We start from the raw sequence: 15,153 nt of genomic DNA, 5'->3' as shown, positions 1-15,153 counted from the left end.
ACAATATTTCTTTACTTTTTGCTACTTTGTAATCTTTTTTTGCTAGCTTCTTACTAGTGTTTCAATAAATGATTATTTTCCACTTTTCAATAATACTGCTAACTCAACCTTAATATCTAAATCAAAAGATTCTCTTTCCCTTTTGTCGATGGTTATTTTATTCATTTGGCTTAGTGTTAAGAAGTCATTATTTATCATGTTTTTAAAACCGATAAGTATGTAAATATACAAAAGCCATAACATTCGTAACAAACTAAAAAACACAAGAAACTACAATGCAAACATTATGGTTAAGATCACGAAGAAGGTTACAAAATCAAACTTACATGAATCGAACTTGAACTTTATCATTTAACTGAAAAAAGATATTATGTGAACTCTTTTTCGAGAAATCCTTGTAATTGTCTAACGTTAAACGTATTGATTTTGAATGTAAATGGAAATCGAACCATTTAATCTTTTTTTTTTCTTTTTGAAAATTCTACGTTAACACTTTGACCGGGAAATAGATAATAACATGTCAAAAACCGTTATTTTTAAATAAGTGGTAGTTATTTTTCACCAAAAAGAGTTTATGTTAATGTCAAAATAATATAGTTGCAATCTCAAAAGTCATCATAAAACTTTAAAACCTAATACAATTTGCCGATTCCTAATATCCTCAAATTAGGGTTTATTTATGATTTTTGGAAGAAATATTGTAGTGATTTATCGGCTAGTAGTTTTATATAAATTGAGCGGACCCATTCTCGTCTCTTACCGAGTAACCTTCATTCCAAATTCCCTCTCGATCGAGTTTTCTTGTTACTGCCACTTTGTTCATACTTTCTGATACACCAATTATCTCCCTTCCCATATGATTTAATCATTCAATCTCATTCTATTTTTCTCAAATTTGATGATGGCGGATGGGTCATCGTCGTCCCCAATTCAATCAACCATCACCAACGCCACCACATCCATGGATCAACAACAACAGCAACAATCGATTTCTCAAAACCTCCCTTCTTCAATCGACAACACCATTGGTCAAATCATGTCAACCCCATCATTGCCATCCCAGCAACAACAACAACAAGCGCCACAAGTTAATTCATCCAACGTTCTATCGCAACAGCAGCAGCAACAACAATTGCTTCAACAACAGCAACAACAAAGTAATTTGATGGGGACAGCCAATTTCCAAATTCATCAACAAGGTTTACAGAGGTCTCCATCTATATCGCGTTTGAATCACATGCAACAGCAGCAGCAGCAACAACAACAGTACAATATGAGTGCGAATAATGCTGCCAGAATCTATGGACAGATGAATTTTGCTAGTGGGCAGCAGCAGATGCCGCAACAGCAACAAAATCAACAAATTGGTCAGATAGGAAACGCTACCCTAACCCGCTCAGGCTTGATGGGTCAAACCGGTCACATGACAATGTTGCCCGGTCAAGCTGCCGCTGCTGCGCAACTTAATCTACAATCCCAATTATCAGCATCGGTAATCGTTCTCACTTCTCAATTTGTAGCGTAATTGTACGATTTGAGGCCCTTTTGAGCAAAAGTAATAAAGGCTACTTTCCATCAGTGTTAGTAGGTCTGATTCAATAGAAAATAAAGGGTTACTTTCTTTGGTCAATGTTATGTCTGATCTGTTGTGTCATTGTGTTTGCAGCCTAGGCAGAAAACCGGGTTAGTTCAAGGGTCTCAGTTTCATCCAGGAAATACACCAGGGCAATCACTGCAAGGAATGCAAATGGGGATGAACATGATCAGCCCCTACAATTTGAATTCTCAAATTAGGGCAAATGGTTCTCTTGCTTTCTCCCAACAAAGGATAAACCAGGGGCAGATGAGACCACAATTGGCCCAACAAAATGCAATAGCATCTAGTCAGGTAAACATATTATCTCAATAACTTGATTCTCTGTCAATGTTAACTTAAGCTGCATGAAAGACTATTATATTTATATTTTTAAAGTCACACATGTAATTGTCAGGCCTTTGTGAGCATTGTGCAAATGGGTACTTATGATAATTCTCCTTGCTTCACATAAGCTACCAATCTTTTGTTCTATATGGCTTTTTAGCAAGTGAAGACCATGCTTGCAAATAGTTGTATTCACAGAATATGACAGATGTTTTCATGCTTCTTACTTTTATGTCCAATAGAACCCTAACAGTTTTTGACATATTAGGTGTTGTAATATGCACGCAAGTACATTATATTATCAATTTTTTCGATGGTTTCTAAAGTATATCTGGATGTCAAGTGATGTTTCCATAAACAAAAATATTATACATTAGTGCCTACTATTTCTTTCTGTAAGATTTAGTATGATAACACCTTCCTTTATACAAGAATTAAACACATGTCTACAGCCTTTAGACATATCTACAGTTTTGATATACCACATGTCAAGAAAAAGATAAGTTGTGGATCATTTATAGTTGTTGTCATCAGATTGATTGTTTTTATTTGGGTTTACAACTCCACTTTTCTTTTTGGCATAGAAGCCTTTTATAAAATCAATGTGTACATGGACTATTTGTAACTAACGGTTGAAAAGATAATTATACATCACTAACTAACAATCAAGAATTAGAAACTATGCCATGGCATCACATGATAGTGGTAATGGTTGTGTCCATTAGATATATAGACTGTTAAATAGCTAGTGTGCATCTCATGCTTGTCTTTTTAGGGATATTTTAGTCATTTTACCATCTTCATCTTCTGCATTTATTCTTCACTTACGCTTTTCCCCCATATCTTTGATAATTTCTTTTTGAACTCCATCATCATCTTCTTCAAATTAATTAAAAAACCAACATCAAACTTCTTTGTTCTTTGTTAGACAAGAAAACAAATTTGTGAATTGTTATAAGTGGCTGTTTGGCATTGTTAGGCTTTAGTATAGAAGGGTCTTCTTATCTCCAACTCAAATATGGGAAGAACCATTTGAAAAATGAAGTTTTTATGTACTTGTATTATAGAGCAGTCTTCAAAAAAGATAGAATGGAGTTGAAGGAGATAAAGTAATTTGCTTTGACTTGGATTTATCATCATTTTAAACAGGAAAATGAGTTTATCACCAAATGAATACATTTTTGACTTTCTAGTGTTTTAAGGTTGTTGATGTTATTAATCGATTTTGTCAATATATTTTCCAATCTGTTAATTTTGATCTTTACACCGTTTCCTTTAGGATATAAACTACAAAATATGAAATTCAATTTGTTTCTCTTATTGGTTTTCTAGACTTAATGCACTCGTATCTCTTAACCTCACCATATCTTTTTTTTTTTAAATTTGCAAATCCTTCTGTTCATATGTCACACACTCGGAGAAGTCCTTTTCTTTTTTGTATTCTATTTTTAGATTTTCTATTTATTTGACACAGTTTGAAAAAAAAAAAAATTGTTAGCTACACGCTACCGATTTTTTATTCTAATTATACACTAGGTGGTGTGGTGGGCCCACCTTATGACGTCAAAACGCGAAACTTTCGTTGAAATTTGAATTTATTTCACTGAATTTCTACAATTTGAACACGGAAATATATATATTTTTAAGCACAACCTTTTTCTTTTCATCTTGTTTGCTAATTTCATTGATTTATTTCTAGAAATTGCAGGCACAGGGCCTATCACGGACCCCATTTATGAACTCACAGTTATCAGCATTAAGTCAAAATGGTCAATTAGCCATGATGCAGAACAACCTCACACAGCAACAATGGTCAAAACAAATGCCTGCCATGTCAGCACCTAATTCTCCTTCATATCGCCTTCAACAACAACAAAGACAACAACAACAGCAGCAAGCACTTTTGGGACAACAACAACAGCAGCAGCAACTTCCTTCTTCTCAAATGCACAATTCCATGTCCTTAAATCAGCAACAAATCTCACAAATGGTTCAGCAACAACAACAACAACATCAGAATCAACAACAGCAACCAATTGGACACCAACAGAATCAGCAACAACTTTTGCAGCAACAGTCACCAAGAATTGGAGGATCCACGGGTCAAAAGTCTTTAAGTTTGACCGGGTCGCAACCCGATGCAACAGCTTCTGGGACGACGACACCTGGCGGAAGTTCAAGCCAGGGGACAGAAGCTAGCAACCATCTTCTTGGTAAAAGGAAAATTCGAGATTTGGTTGCACAAGTAAGTAGTGTGATTGCAATTTGGTATGAAATTTATTGTTTATATTTATTATTTAATAATGGTTGTGTGTTTTGGTGTTCAGATTGATCCAAATATAGTTTTAGACCCCGAACTTGAAGAAATGCTTTTGATGCTTGCTGATGATTTTATTGATTCAGTGAGTGAGACTTGTTAAATTATAAAATTTAAATTGTAATGTGTAGATAATAAGATATTTAATTTTCCTGATTCTTTTAGGTTACTTCATTTGGAGCCATCTTGGCCAAGCACCGCAACTCTTCAATTGTAGAATCAAAAGATGTGTTGCTACACCTAGGTATTTACAAATTTGTCCCTGAAGTCAAGTTAGAAATATCGGTTATTGTCAAAAAAGTCCTGTGTATTTTGACCTTTTTTTTTTATTTTCCGAAAAGGCCATCCTTTTTTTTAACAAAAAAGTCCTGTGTCTTTTTTGGTTTAAAAAGGGTCAAAATACACAGGACTTTTCTGAGAATAACCTCGGATTGATATTTTTGTGTTAACATTTTTTTTTTATTGTGTACAGAAAAGAACTACAAGTTGACAATTCCTGGGTTCTCAAGTGAAGAGAAGAAACAAAAACAAGACAAAGTAAGTTGACTTTTTTTTTTTTTTTTTTTTTTTTTTTGTGTGTGTAGAAAATTAAAATGTAATTGATTGTTTGAAACTAAAATGCAGCCACCAAGTGATTTACACAAGAAGCGTCTAGATATGGTGAGAGCAGTATCTATTATATATTATCTGTTTGTGATTAATTAATTGATTTATTATTATAATAAAGCGATTATTGTTGACTATTTGACTCCAGATACAAGGGCTGATGGAGAACTCATGCTCTGAAACAAATATGAATAATAATAATAATAATAATAATTCTAAAGAATCAACGATTCCAAGAAACCAATTTGGTGGAAATATGCAGATGAGGGCTTCTGCAAGTTCTGAGCAGTTGATGATGCAATCTCAAAATAAGCATCTTAATAAACAAGGCTTTGATGGATATTAGATCGTTTACATAGTTAATGGTAAAACTGTTTTTTCTTTTGTTTTTATAAATTGTGCTTATAGATAGAGACCCAAACCAAAAAATAGGTGGTGATGCTGATGCTGATGCTGATGTTTTTATTTGGAACTGGTTTTGTTTTTTTTAGCATGATATGATATGGTAAATCTATTTCTGTTTCCTGTTTTTTTAGTGTTACATGATATATGCACTTATATGTTAGTGGCTATACTTGTGAGTTCTACCTAGCTTCTATCTTTTAATTTTAACTATGTATTCTTCAAGTATACATAAAAACAAGATATTCTAAAGTCTACAAATAAAACCCACAACAATTTGTTTGTAAAAAATAAAAATGTACCTCAAGACAGTTTTAGTTTTATGTACAAATTCACATATCTATCTCTACCCTACATAATAAAAGAATAATTTTAGGATGCCACGTGTCAGCCTAATATGGATCTATATTTATTATGTGTCACGTGTCAATCTTTTGGAGCTCTCATTATAATTATAAAATAAAATATTTATTTACAGCAAATTATTTACAAATAATTACAAAATCCCGAAACATTCATTCTAAAATTGCAAAATCCACTTTTTTGGTAACAATATCAAGATCCGTTTAAATGATTAATGATTTTAACGAATCCCATAAAATCAAGATTACATACCAACTATACACTTCAATCTCCATTTAAATTTTATTTGTCACACGGTTTTACGTTTCATTCCAATTCATAAAGAATAATTTGCTATTACATCTTCAATTTGTACGCCTTCTGTAAGAGAGACTTTATACCAAAATCTGTTAGTATGTATTTGTATTCTGAGCCCATTATGTACGTATGTAGCCCATGTATATATTGGTATAGGCCCTATTGTATTGGTATATATATGCTTGTACTCTTCTGATTTGAGCAAGGAGAAGATTACCCATTATTCTATTCCCTATTATGGTATCAGAGACCATCTACTCTCCTAAAATAATCCCGTGATTTCTTCCTTACCTCTTCAACACCACCGGCGGCAACCCTAATCATTCACAGAAGCACTGCTGTTCCACCATTACTTTTCTTGTTCTAATACTACTCTTCCTCTATGTCGACTCCAACAGCCCCAGTCCACAAGGTCTTTACTGTTGGTAATATCAAGTCGCATATCCCGCTGATCCTCGACCTTGAACGCCTAAACTATGACTCATGGCGTCATCTCTTCTCCACTTTCTGTCAAGCTTATGATGCCTTGGATCATATCGACAATACACATGATCCACCCAATACCGCACCCACCACCACCGAATGGAAAAATATTGATATTGTTGTCCAGATGTGGATCTTTTCCACACTTTCTCCGGTTTGACATGGTTCTTGTTCCCGGTTCTAGTGCTCGTCAAGTGTGGGTGAGTCTCGAAAAAATCTTCCGAGACAACAAGGAATCGAAGCTTATGCAACTTGATAATGACCTACGAAACATCACTATGGGTGACCTCTCGGTTCTTGCATATTGCACCAAGATTCAAAACTTTGCCTCTCTAATCAGAAATCTTGATGCTGACTCTAAGGTTAATGAAAAACAACTGGTTAACTATGCTATCAATGGACTTTCCAGCCGTTTTGAATACATTTCTGTCATCATCCGTCACAACAAACCTCTCCCATCTTTCTCAGAAATGCAATCGATGTTGTTTCTTGAGGAACGTCTTTTGACAAATCGCAATGTGTCTACACAACCCCATGTCGATCACTCCTCGTCACCCTCCATTTTGCATGCCGGATCAAGCAAATCTTCACGCAACTCCCGCCGGAATGACAACCGACGACAGCCACACAGCCGCCGCCGACAACCAACATCAGGTGGCATCCTCCTTTGGAAATCAACGACCTGTCTCTCATTTGGGTTGGGTGATGGTGCCGGCTGTACAACAACCTCAACAACAACAATTTTACTACAGGCCCACCTATGCAAGTCTACACTCCACTTGGTCCACACCTCAACAAAGCATACTTACTTGGTGCTCCTCCCACTCGGCCTATTTCTCCTGCTCAATCCCATGCTGCTGTAAGCCCACCAGATAGTGTTGGACATCCCAAAACCAATTCTGTTCCACCTCCTTGGACTTGGTTCGGCCCAGATCAGCAACCCACATTATTGCCTCAAATGTTCAGCTCTATGTCTTTACAGGAACCGGCCGAATGGATTATGGATACGGGGGCGACGGATCATGTTCACGCTAATGCAGGTATCCTCGATTCTATTTGTAATAATCATAACTTTCGTGTTTGTTAATGTGTTTTTTTCGTCTTAGAGTTAATGATCCTGTTCCATATCGGCATCCTGTAATACGAGAATGATCATATTCACGCTAATGCAGGTATCCTCGATTCTATTTGTAATAAACATAACTTCCGTGTTTGTTGATGCATCTGACACATCTTTTCCATATTGGATTATAAGTATTGGGAGCTGATTTGTACACAAGATTTTTCTCGGTACATAACATCTTATGCTTTAAAAGGTACATAACATCTTATGCTTTAAAATGTTGTATTGTACAAATCTATAAAGCATGAATTGTTGTGTATAGAAAAAAAAGTTGTACAATATTACCTTCAATGTTTGTACATCTCTTCTTTTATCCTACTCTACAATGGCTGTAACACATAGAAATAATGAGAAAACATCACAAAGCTACATATGAAGAATATCAATACATTACAAGTACATAGATAATACCATAATTCTGTCAGCATACTTTTACCTAAAATGAACATGAGCAGCTTTTGCATACTTTTACCTAAAATGAACATGAGCAGCTTTTGCTTGACACTGCTTTGAAAAATAAGACTTATATCACATGATTTGCGTTACTGGTGTGTAGATAGTAACACAATCAAACAACATTAATTCCCTTCCCAGATTTGCATAACAACTTGAAACGATTCCTAATTCATGTTAAAACGAGAATATTAATTTTGTTTGGATCAATGCAAACCTCAATGCAATAAATGCTCAAAAGCTACCATGCGAAAATATGTGATTGAAGAAATAGGAACTCAAGTAGTCCTATCTAAGCGAAAGAGAGAAGCACAAACATCTTATTGATTAAAACACCCAATTGTCATTAATCATTTATGCTTCGCAGGCCATAATGATCAAACATTGTCGCCATGTTTGCCAATTACTCGGGCAGTATCTTGGTGGTGGTGACAGCAGTCATGTGGTGCGATTTGAAAGTGTAGGGTTTGGAGATGGATTTAAAAATGCATGAGAATCAAAGAAGAGTTACATGAAGAAGAAATTCCAATCAAAAGAAGGGTCAATTCAATTTAGGGTTTAATCTCTTTGGGAAAGTATTAACCACCAAATGATCTGTATGCAGTGATGGTCGAATATAATTAAGGAGACATGCATACGATTTGTGTAGACACCCATCTTTTGATAGAAGTATGATGTGTGTCTTATACATTTTATTAAGAAATAATGTAACGTCCCAAAAATAAGACCAAAAAATTTCATCTTTAAATTAATAAAACCAATATCCCCAAAACATCATCATAAAAATCCAAATAAAACAAATGTATCAATCATCATCACATAAGAGTAAATCAAGAAAATACAAAACGAGGTGGTGTGCTCTGCAATCATCCCGAGCTCTTCCATTTGAAAACCAAAGTACCTAAATATAAACTGAAAACCATAAGCACAAAGCTTAGTGAGTTCCCTAAAATACCACATACCATACATATTATACATATAATGGGCCCCACCCACTGAGTATAACGGGCCCCGCCTAAACTCATATAACGGGCCCTGCCCACTAAACATATAAACATTCAAACACATGCAAAAATCACAAAGATAATAGCATACCGTACAATCATCGGACCCCGCCCACATACAACTCATATACGCATAACCAGATACTAGCATACAGAATAACCATCGGGCCCTGCCCAGTAAGCATACAAGCGCATACACATGCAAGAGTCACGCAAACATCTAACACCCTACATAACAAGCCATGAGTCGACATTAGTGCCTTCGACCCGCCAAACATAGTGCGAAAACTCACCTCACTCTGCCGAATCTCACAGAAAGAATTTTTGGCTGCTGGCCTGCTAAAATCCCCGCGCTAACAATCACAAAATAATAATCCAGTCAATAATCGAATCCCGACCCACGCTAAGTGTCCAAACTAGGGTAAAAGACCTTTTTACCCTTTTCATAACTTGGCCCAAAGCCAAGGCCCAATCCAACAATCCAAAAGCCCAAATTCCAAATAAACACCCAAGGCCTAGTAACCAAAATAATCATACAAGGCCAAAACATGGCCCAATTTTCCAGATTGGTCCCAAATCCCTTCCATGGGCCTTAATCCAAGGTCCAACATATTCCCAACTTAAAAACAAAAGAATTCAGATGGCCCAACAAGGCCCAAGGCAACCAAAGACTAACATAGCTCAATACCGAGAAGCCCACCACACCGAAGCCCAGTTGCTGAGTACGTGAGGCGTACTCAGCTTGTACGCTAAGTGTATTGGCTTTAGGGCTTGTACGTGGCACGTACGAGCTTGTACGCCCAACGTACTCACTCATTCAACCAAATCTCATTTCCAAGTCTTAATCCTTAAAGACTTTACTCCAAAACCTAGATCTGACTTCATTGAGCTGATTTATCACGTAAAGTTGCTAACTTTACGTGCATGCATGGCTTAATGAAACTCTTAAAGCTAAGAAGGACTTCATAGGTGACTTAATGCATGCATGTGACCACAAACCCCATAAAGCTTGCACCTTTATGCTTAAGAACTTCATAACATGCTCAGATCTAAAAGGACAAGCCCCACAAATGTCTTAACTCATAAACCAACCCAAAAATGTACCAAAAGCATAAAATTAAGACATAAAGAGATCTAAGCATTCAAAAGCTAAGGTATGAACTTGATACCTCAAAAGACTTGCAGAATGAGTGATGATTTTGGATCTCTAAGTTTCCCACCAAGCTATGAACCTTCAACATTCTTCAATCTCTTCAAAATGAGCAAAACAAACACCAACTTCTTCTCAAGAGCTCAAAAACACAACAATGGAGGCTAAAGGTCGATTTTAGGGTTTTAGGGCAATGGAGGCTGGTAAAAAGGCCAACCCTAGGGACTTAAGGACCTTATATAGGGTGCAACACCCCAAAAATAGGGTTTTCTTATCCATGAAATACGCTATGCGTAACCCTCGTACGCCCAACGTACGAGACCTCGCACCCCTGATCAGCTTCTCCTTAGTACGCTAAGTGTACCATGTAACGCCCGTAGAAACGGGCTAGTCAATTTAAGGACAATGAGCGTCAAAAATGACTTTTTGATGGAAGATTATTTAGAGGGAGTAATCTTAACCAAGTTGTAGTATATTTCGCAAGGTTTCCGAAAATATAAAGAATGCCGAAATCCGAGTTATAACGAAGAAGTTATGACCTGTCGGAGTTTCGCGACAGAACCGGCACGACACAGCGCGGCGTAAATAGTGAATTTATGATAGAGCGATATTTGGATTTAGCGACCTAAACAAAAGTCGTAGAATACGTTAAACCGAGAGCGTCCATGAAAAGAACGCCCAAAGCTGACTTCGTATGAGGAAGTTATGATTTTTCGAAGTTTCGGCTTAGCGGTGTACAGCCCGAAGTTCGAATATGAGATCGAGCGATATTTAGCCGAAAAAATCTAAACGAGAATTGAAGATCTCGTCGATAGTAGTCCAACGCTGAAAAGACAGACGAAAACGGACGTCAGATGAAGAAGTTATGATTTTATAACGGAGTTTTCCTGTCCCGGCCTACTAAAAATAATATATTAAAAATAAAATCAAAATTAGCCGACGGAGTCTAAACAAAAGTTGTAGATCATAATCTCACCTACGCGTGGATATAAAGAACGTCGAAAACGGAGCTCGTATGTGAAAGTTATGAATTTTTGAAGTTCGAGGCACGCATACCAAAGCTTATCCGAACTACGACCCGCGTAGATCTTCGTACGCCCAGCGTACTGCTTGTAGAGGCATTACGCCCAGCGTAATCAGGATTTACGCCCAGCGTAAATCGGGGTTTCAGCCCCTATAAATAGAACTCAAGGGCTGCCGAGTTTTGTTGCTCCATTCTTCTTCTCTCTCTCATTATTGCCTCGTTTTGCGTGCAGCTTATACCCCGAAGCCCCGGTATCATTCCCGAGACCCGAAGCAAGTCCCGAAGCCCCGAGGATCCCGAGAAGTAAAGTTTCCGAGCCGAAACTCTGCCCGCGTAAAGCCCGGTTTTGGAGAAAACATCTCGGTTTCATCGAAGATTATTATTATAATAGACGAGGTGCTGTCCGATCATCGTCTTATCAGGTGAGTGTATAGCTACTTTCTTCTAACACATAAATATGAAGTATTTGCTATGAAATACGTACTATGTGTTAATAAATTGTTTGTTTATCTGAGAAGGGTGTTTAATATGAAGTTTTGGCTATAAAATACGTGATATGTGTTAAATAAGTTGTTTGTTTATTTGAGATGGGTGTTGAATTCAATGTTTGGTGCAGTTTTAAATAAGTTAAACTGTATATGCATTTTATATCTACGAATATGTTGGGTAAAACATGGGTAGATAAATGATGAGGTATGAAAGATAATTAAGAATAATATTGGCAGATGCACCAAATAGAGAATCTCAAAATACTAGCAGATGCGCCTAAGAATAAAATTGGCAGATGCACCAAATAGTGAATGTCGTAATCCTGGCAGATGCGCTTAAAGGATAATGTCGGCAGATGCGCCTAATAGTGTATGTCGTAATCCAGGCAGTGACGCCTAATAGTGAATGTCGTAATCCTGGCAGAGGCGCTTAAATGATAAAGTTGGCAGATGCGCCTTATGTAGCAATGGATTTTGTGCCAATTCCTTAGGTCAATCCTTAGGAATGAACGAATGAAGGATAGTTGATTCTTAGGGTAAAACCTTAAGAAATAAAGAAGACAATGGGGATGGGTAATTGAGTTGATTGTTTGATGATTGAAATTAATAATAATTATATTATTGTGGGTTGAAAACCCTATATGCTCACCAGGCTCCCAAGCCTGACCCACTCAGTTTATTTGTATCACAGGTGTTGATACGAAGTTGCTTTGCACAGAGAGATTAAATGAGATGTAAATCACTAGTGTAAATGAATGTATGTTCTGTTTATGCTTTTGGTCTATATCGATGTGGACATCCCGAGTTTTGTAATAAAACGAAAATACATTTCTTTAAGAAATGCTTTGATAAATATTTATTATATTTTGTTTTGGGGACAAATTCCGCAACACCTTTTGAAAGATTACTCTGATTTTATTTTAAAAAGCATAAACGAAATCGGTCTTTTCTAGCCGTGAAATTTGGGGATGTCACAGTTGGTATCATAGCATTAGTTTAAGCGAACTAGGAATTTGTAGGATTTCTAGACTTAAACTTAGAATGCTAAGTGATGATTGTGAGATGAGTGTCTACCATATTTTAGACACGAGCACTAGTATATTTTAGGAAAGATGCCTAAAATGTTTTTATGTGCTAAATGTTATATGTTTGCCATATATGAAGTTGTTTGTTCGGATCTATGGTCTGTTGCCGACCGGATCTAGAAAGCTTATGTGTTTAGGATTCTAAGCGTACGACTACGATATTAGAACTAGCATGTAAACGTTTCGGAGGGGGGTGGTGGCGGCCAGAGGGAGGCCACATAGTGAAGGTGACGGCTATAGTTTCCTTAGGGTTAGGGTTTAGTGGGTTATGATGAATATATATGAAGGTTAACATGGGTGACGGGTACACCCGTATCCTTCTTCAACCATTTGAATATTTTACACATTCAGTCCCTCTCAAATAAGAGATCTTATCAAATTTAATCCAATATTTACAATTTAAACCCTGAATATTAAAATCCATTACACTTAGGTACGGAAATTACCAAACAGTCCCCTATCTTCCATAATCTCTTCAAATGAAGTCCTAATAATTACCCCATAGACCCTTCCTTCACAATCATTTACGAAACTAGTCCGAAACTCACATTTTAACCCTCGGAAATCAGAAGTATATTATTTGGCTCCCCGAAACCAACCCTCCACTAATTATTATCTGATTTTGGACTATAATTACATATAATAATAATAATAAAAATCGCTTCTCGGGGTTCCGGGTTTATTATTAAATTATTATATTTTAAATGGGATGTTACAACTCTCCCCCACTTAAATTTGATTTCGTCCTCGAAATCGTTTCTTCTCATTCCCTTCACGCCGAACAACTTGAACTACAATCCCGAGCTTAACCCTAGCCTTTCCAAGGAAACCGTAACCAACCCTCGCAGGGTTCTAAAACCTGAAAATAAATGAATTCCTTGCACTTATCTCCCAACTGGCTACTCAATTTTTGATAACCTGAGGTTCCTACTAGAAGATCGAGCCACATACCACAATTCCCTGCAGTATACCTATACTTAACAGGAAACTCATCCGAAATGCCGGATTCCTGCCCGGTTGCTGAACCAACGAGCGATCTTACAGTCGCTCCACGCGATTCCCAAAAGAAACTTCGACTAGCAAGAACTGCCCTAGCTATATCGCCACTCATGGCTCCATCAATCCTTCTGGTCCATCCGACCATAATAGTCTAACAATCTGTCGCCATCGAACCAAATAAGAAAAGTGAACGCTACCAGAATATTGTAGTCTTACATCTTATCCGGTCTCCAACGGCCTACGGTTTCCTGATTCCGATTATGCTGCGGTCTACCCGCAATCTTGCGAACTGGCCCACCCCGGCCTAATCGTCTCAAGCAATTCGTGAATGCTACGGGTCCTCCCGTAGTCTCACAACACTTCCCTCACTATCTGACCGCTAGACTCAACGGATTACATACAGAGTCTTCAGCATGAATGGACCGCCTCACCAGGCCTTCAGCCTATCTGGACCACTCTCAGAACCTTCAGCATGACTGGACCGCCTCTCCGGGCCTTCAGCATGTCTGGACCGTTCCCCGAGCCTTCGGCCTGACTGGTACGCCTCGCTGGCCTTCAGTCTATCCGGACCGCTCTAAGTCTGTTGTGCATAAACTCGGACCCATCCTGGTGCCCTTTCCCATATAGCTAGTTCTCCCCCGCTAGGGGTTTCGAACTCCTGATCCAATTCGTGGACTATAATCTCGGCCTAACTCTAGACCTCATGTTGATCGCCCACTCTCTCGGGAAACCGTGGTCTGATCCCTGATCCGCGTATCTACCACCTATGCTAAATAACTCGCACACCCGTGCTGAATGTACTGCCGAGCCCTGACAGCTAACAAAACCCTCAATCTATCAATTCAAAAACCCTCAGAGTCGAGCACACACTCGACCGAACCCCCGAACTGAACTCAGTTCATGACTAGTACCCCAAACTGGTTCCCCAAATTCTGCTATCAAGCACCGAGAAGACGCGATACACATACTGGGGAGTTTTACCGAACACCCAACTCACACAACCCTCAAACCAAACAGCTACTTGGGCCGGCTATCTTCCTGACAACGATGCGAAACTTATCCCATTTTCAAAACCGATCCTGCTTCTGTATTCCGAGTCAATTCTCCCCCAAGATTCAACTAAGTCTTCCCAGTACATGGAAATTTGAGAATTCCCAATCCTTCTTACTTCCAACGATCGATCGGATAACAACCAGACCTTTCCAACTAGTACTCCTTTACAAGCCAACCCCAAATGATCACATGCTTCTAATAACTAGATGAACACTTCATGAAGCCCAGTGAAACCGACAATACCTAATACTTGAATGATTCCACACTCAAATCTTGAAGTCCAAAAGATAGATACTCCAACTAATACCTCAGCCACGGGCTACTCCCCTTGGCGCTTTCATCCGCCAATCAATAACGGTTACTAAAACCGCTGAATCCTGACAAT

General features: G+C 37.8%; 1 protein-coding gene across 2 annotated transcripts; it reads left to right on the top strand.

The window, feature by feature from the left end:
* Window positions 1-726: 726 nt before the first annotated feature.
* EER4 (Transcription initiation factor TFIID subunit A) lies at window positions 727-5,369 on the top strand. 2 transcript variants are annotated; one of them, XM_079074936.1, is made up of 8 exons: window positions 727-1,492; window positions 1,667-1,888; window positions 3,630-4,166; window positions 4,249-4,323; window positions 4,404-4,482; window positions 4,711-4,775; window positions 4,863-4,898; window positions 4,993-5,369. In XM_079074936.1, the coding sequence occupies exons 1-8, from the start codon at window positions 899-901 to the stop codon at window positions 5,188-5,190; spliced, it is 1,806 nt and encodes a 601-aa protein (XP_078931062.1). In that variant the 5' UTR covers window positions 727-898; the 3' UTR covers window positions 5,191-5,369. The 2 variants fall into 2 exon arrangements, with proteins under 2 accessions (XP_078931062.1, XP_078931061.1); XM_079074935.1 differs by having other exon boundaries at window positions 728-1,492; window positions 3,621-4,166.
* The last annotated feature ends 9,784 nt before the right edge of the window (window positions 5,370-15,153 follow it).

Source organism: Lactuca virosa, chromosome 1 (assembly GCF_052849685.1).
Source record: "Lactuca virosa cultivar CGN04683 chromosome 1, Lactuca_virosa_CGN04683_v6, whole genome shotgun sequence".
NCBI classification, from domain to species: domain Eukaryota; kingdom Viridiplantae; phylum Streptophyta; class Magnoliopsida; order Asterales; family Asteraceae; genus Lactuca; species Lactuca virosa.
This window is presented reverse-complemented; position numbering and strand designations above follow the sequence as displayed.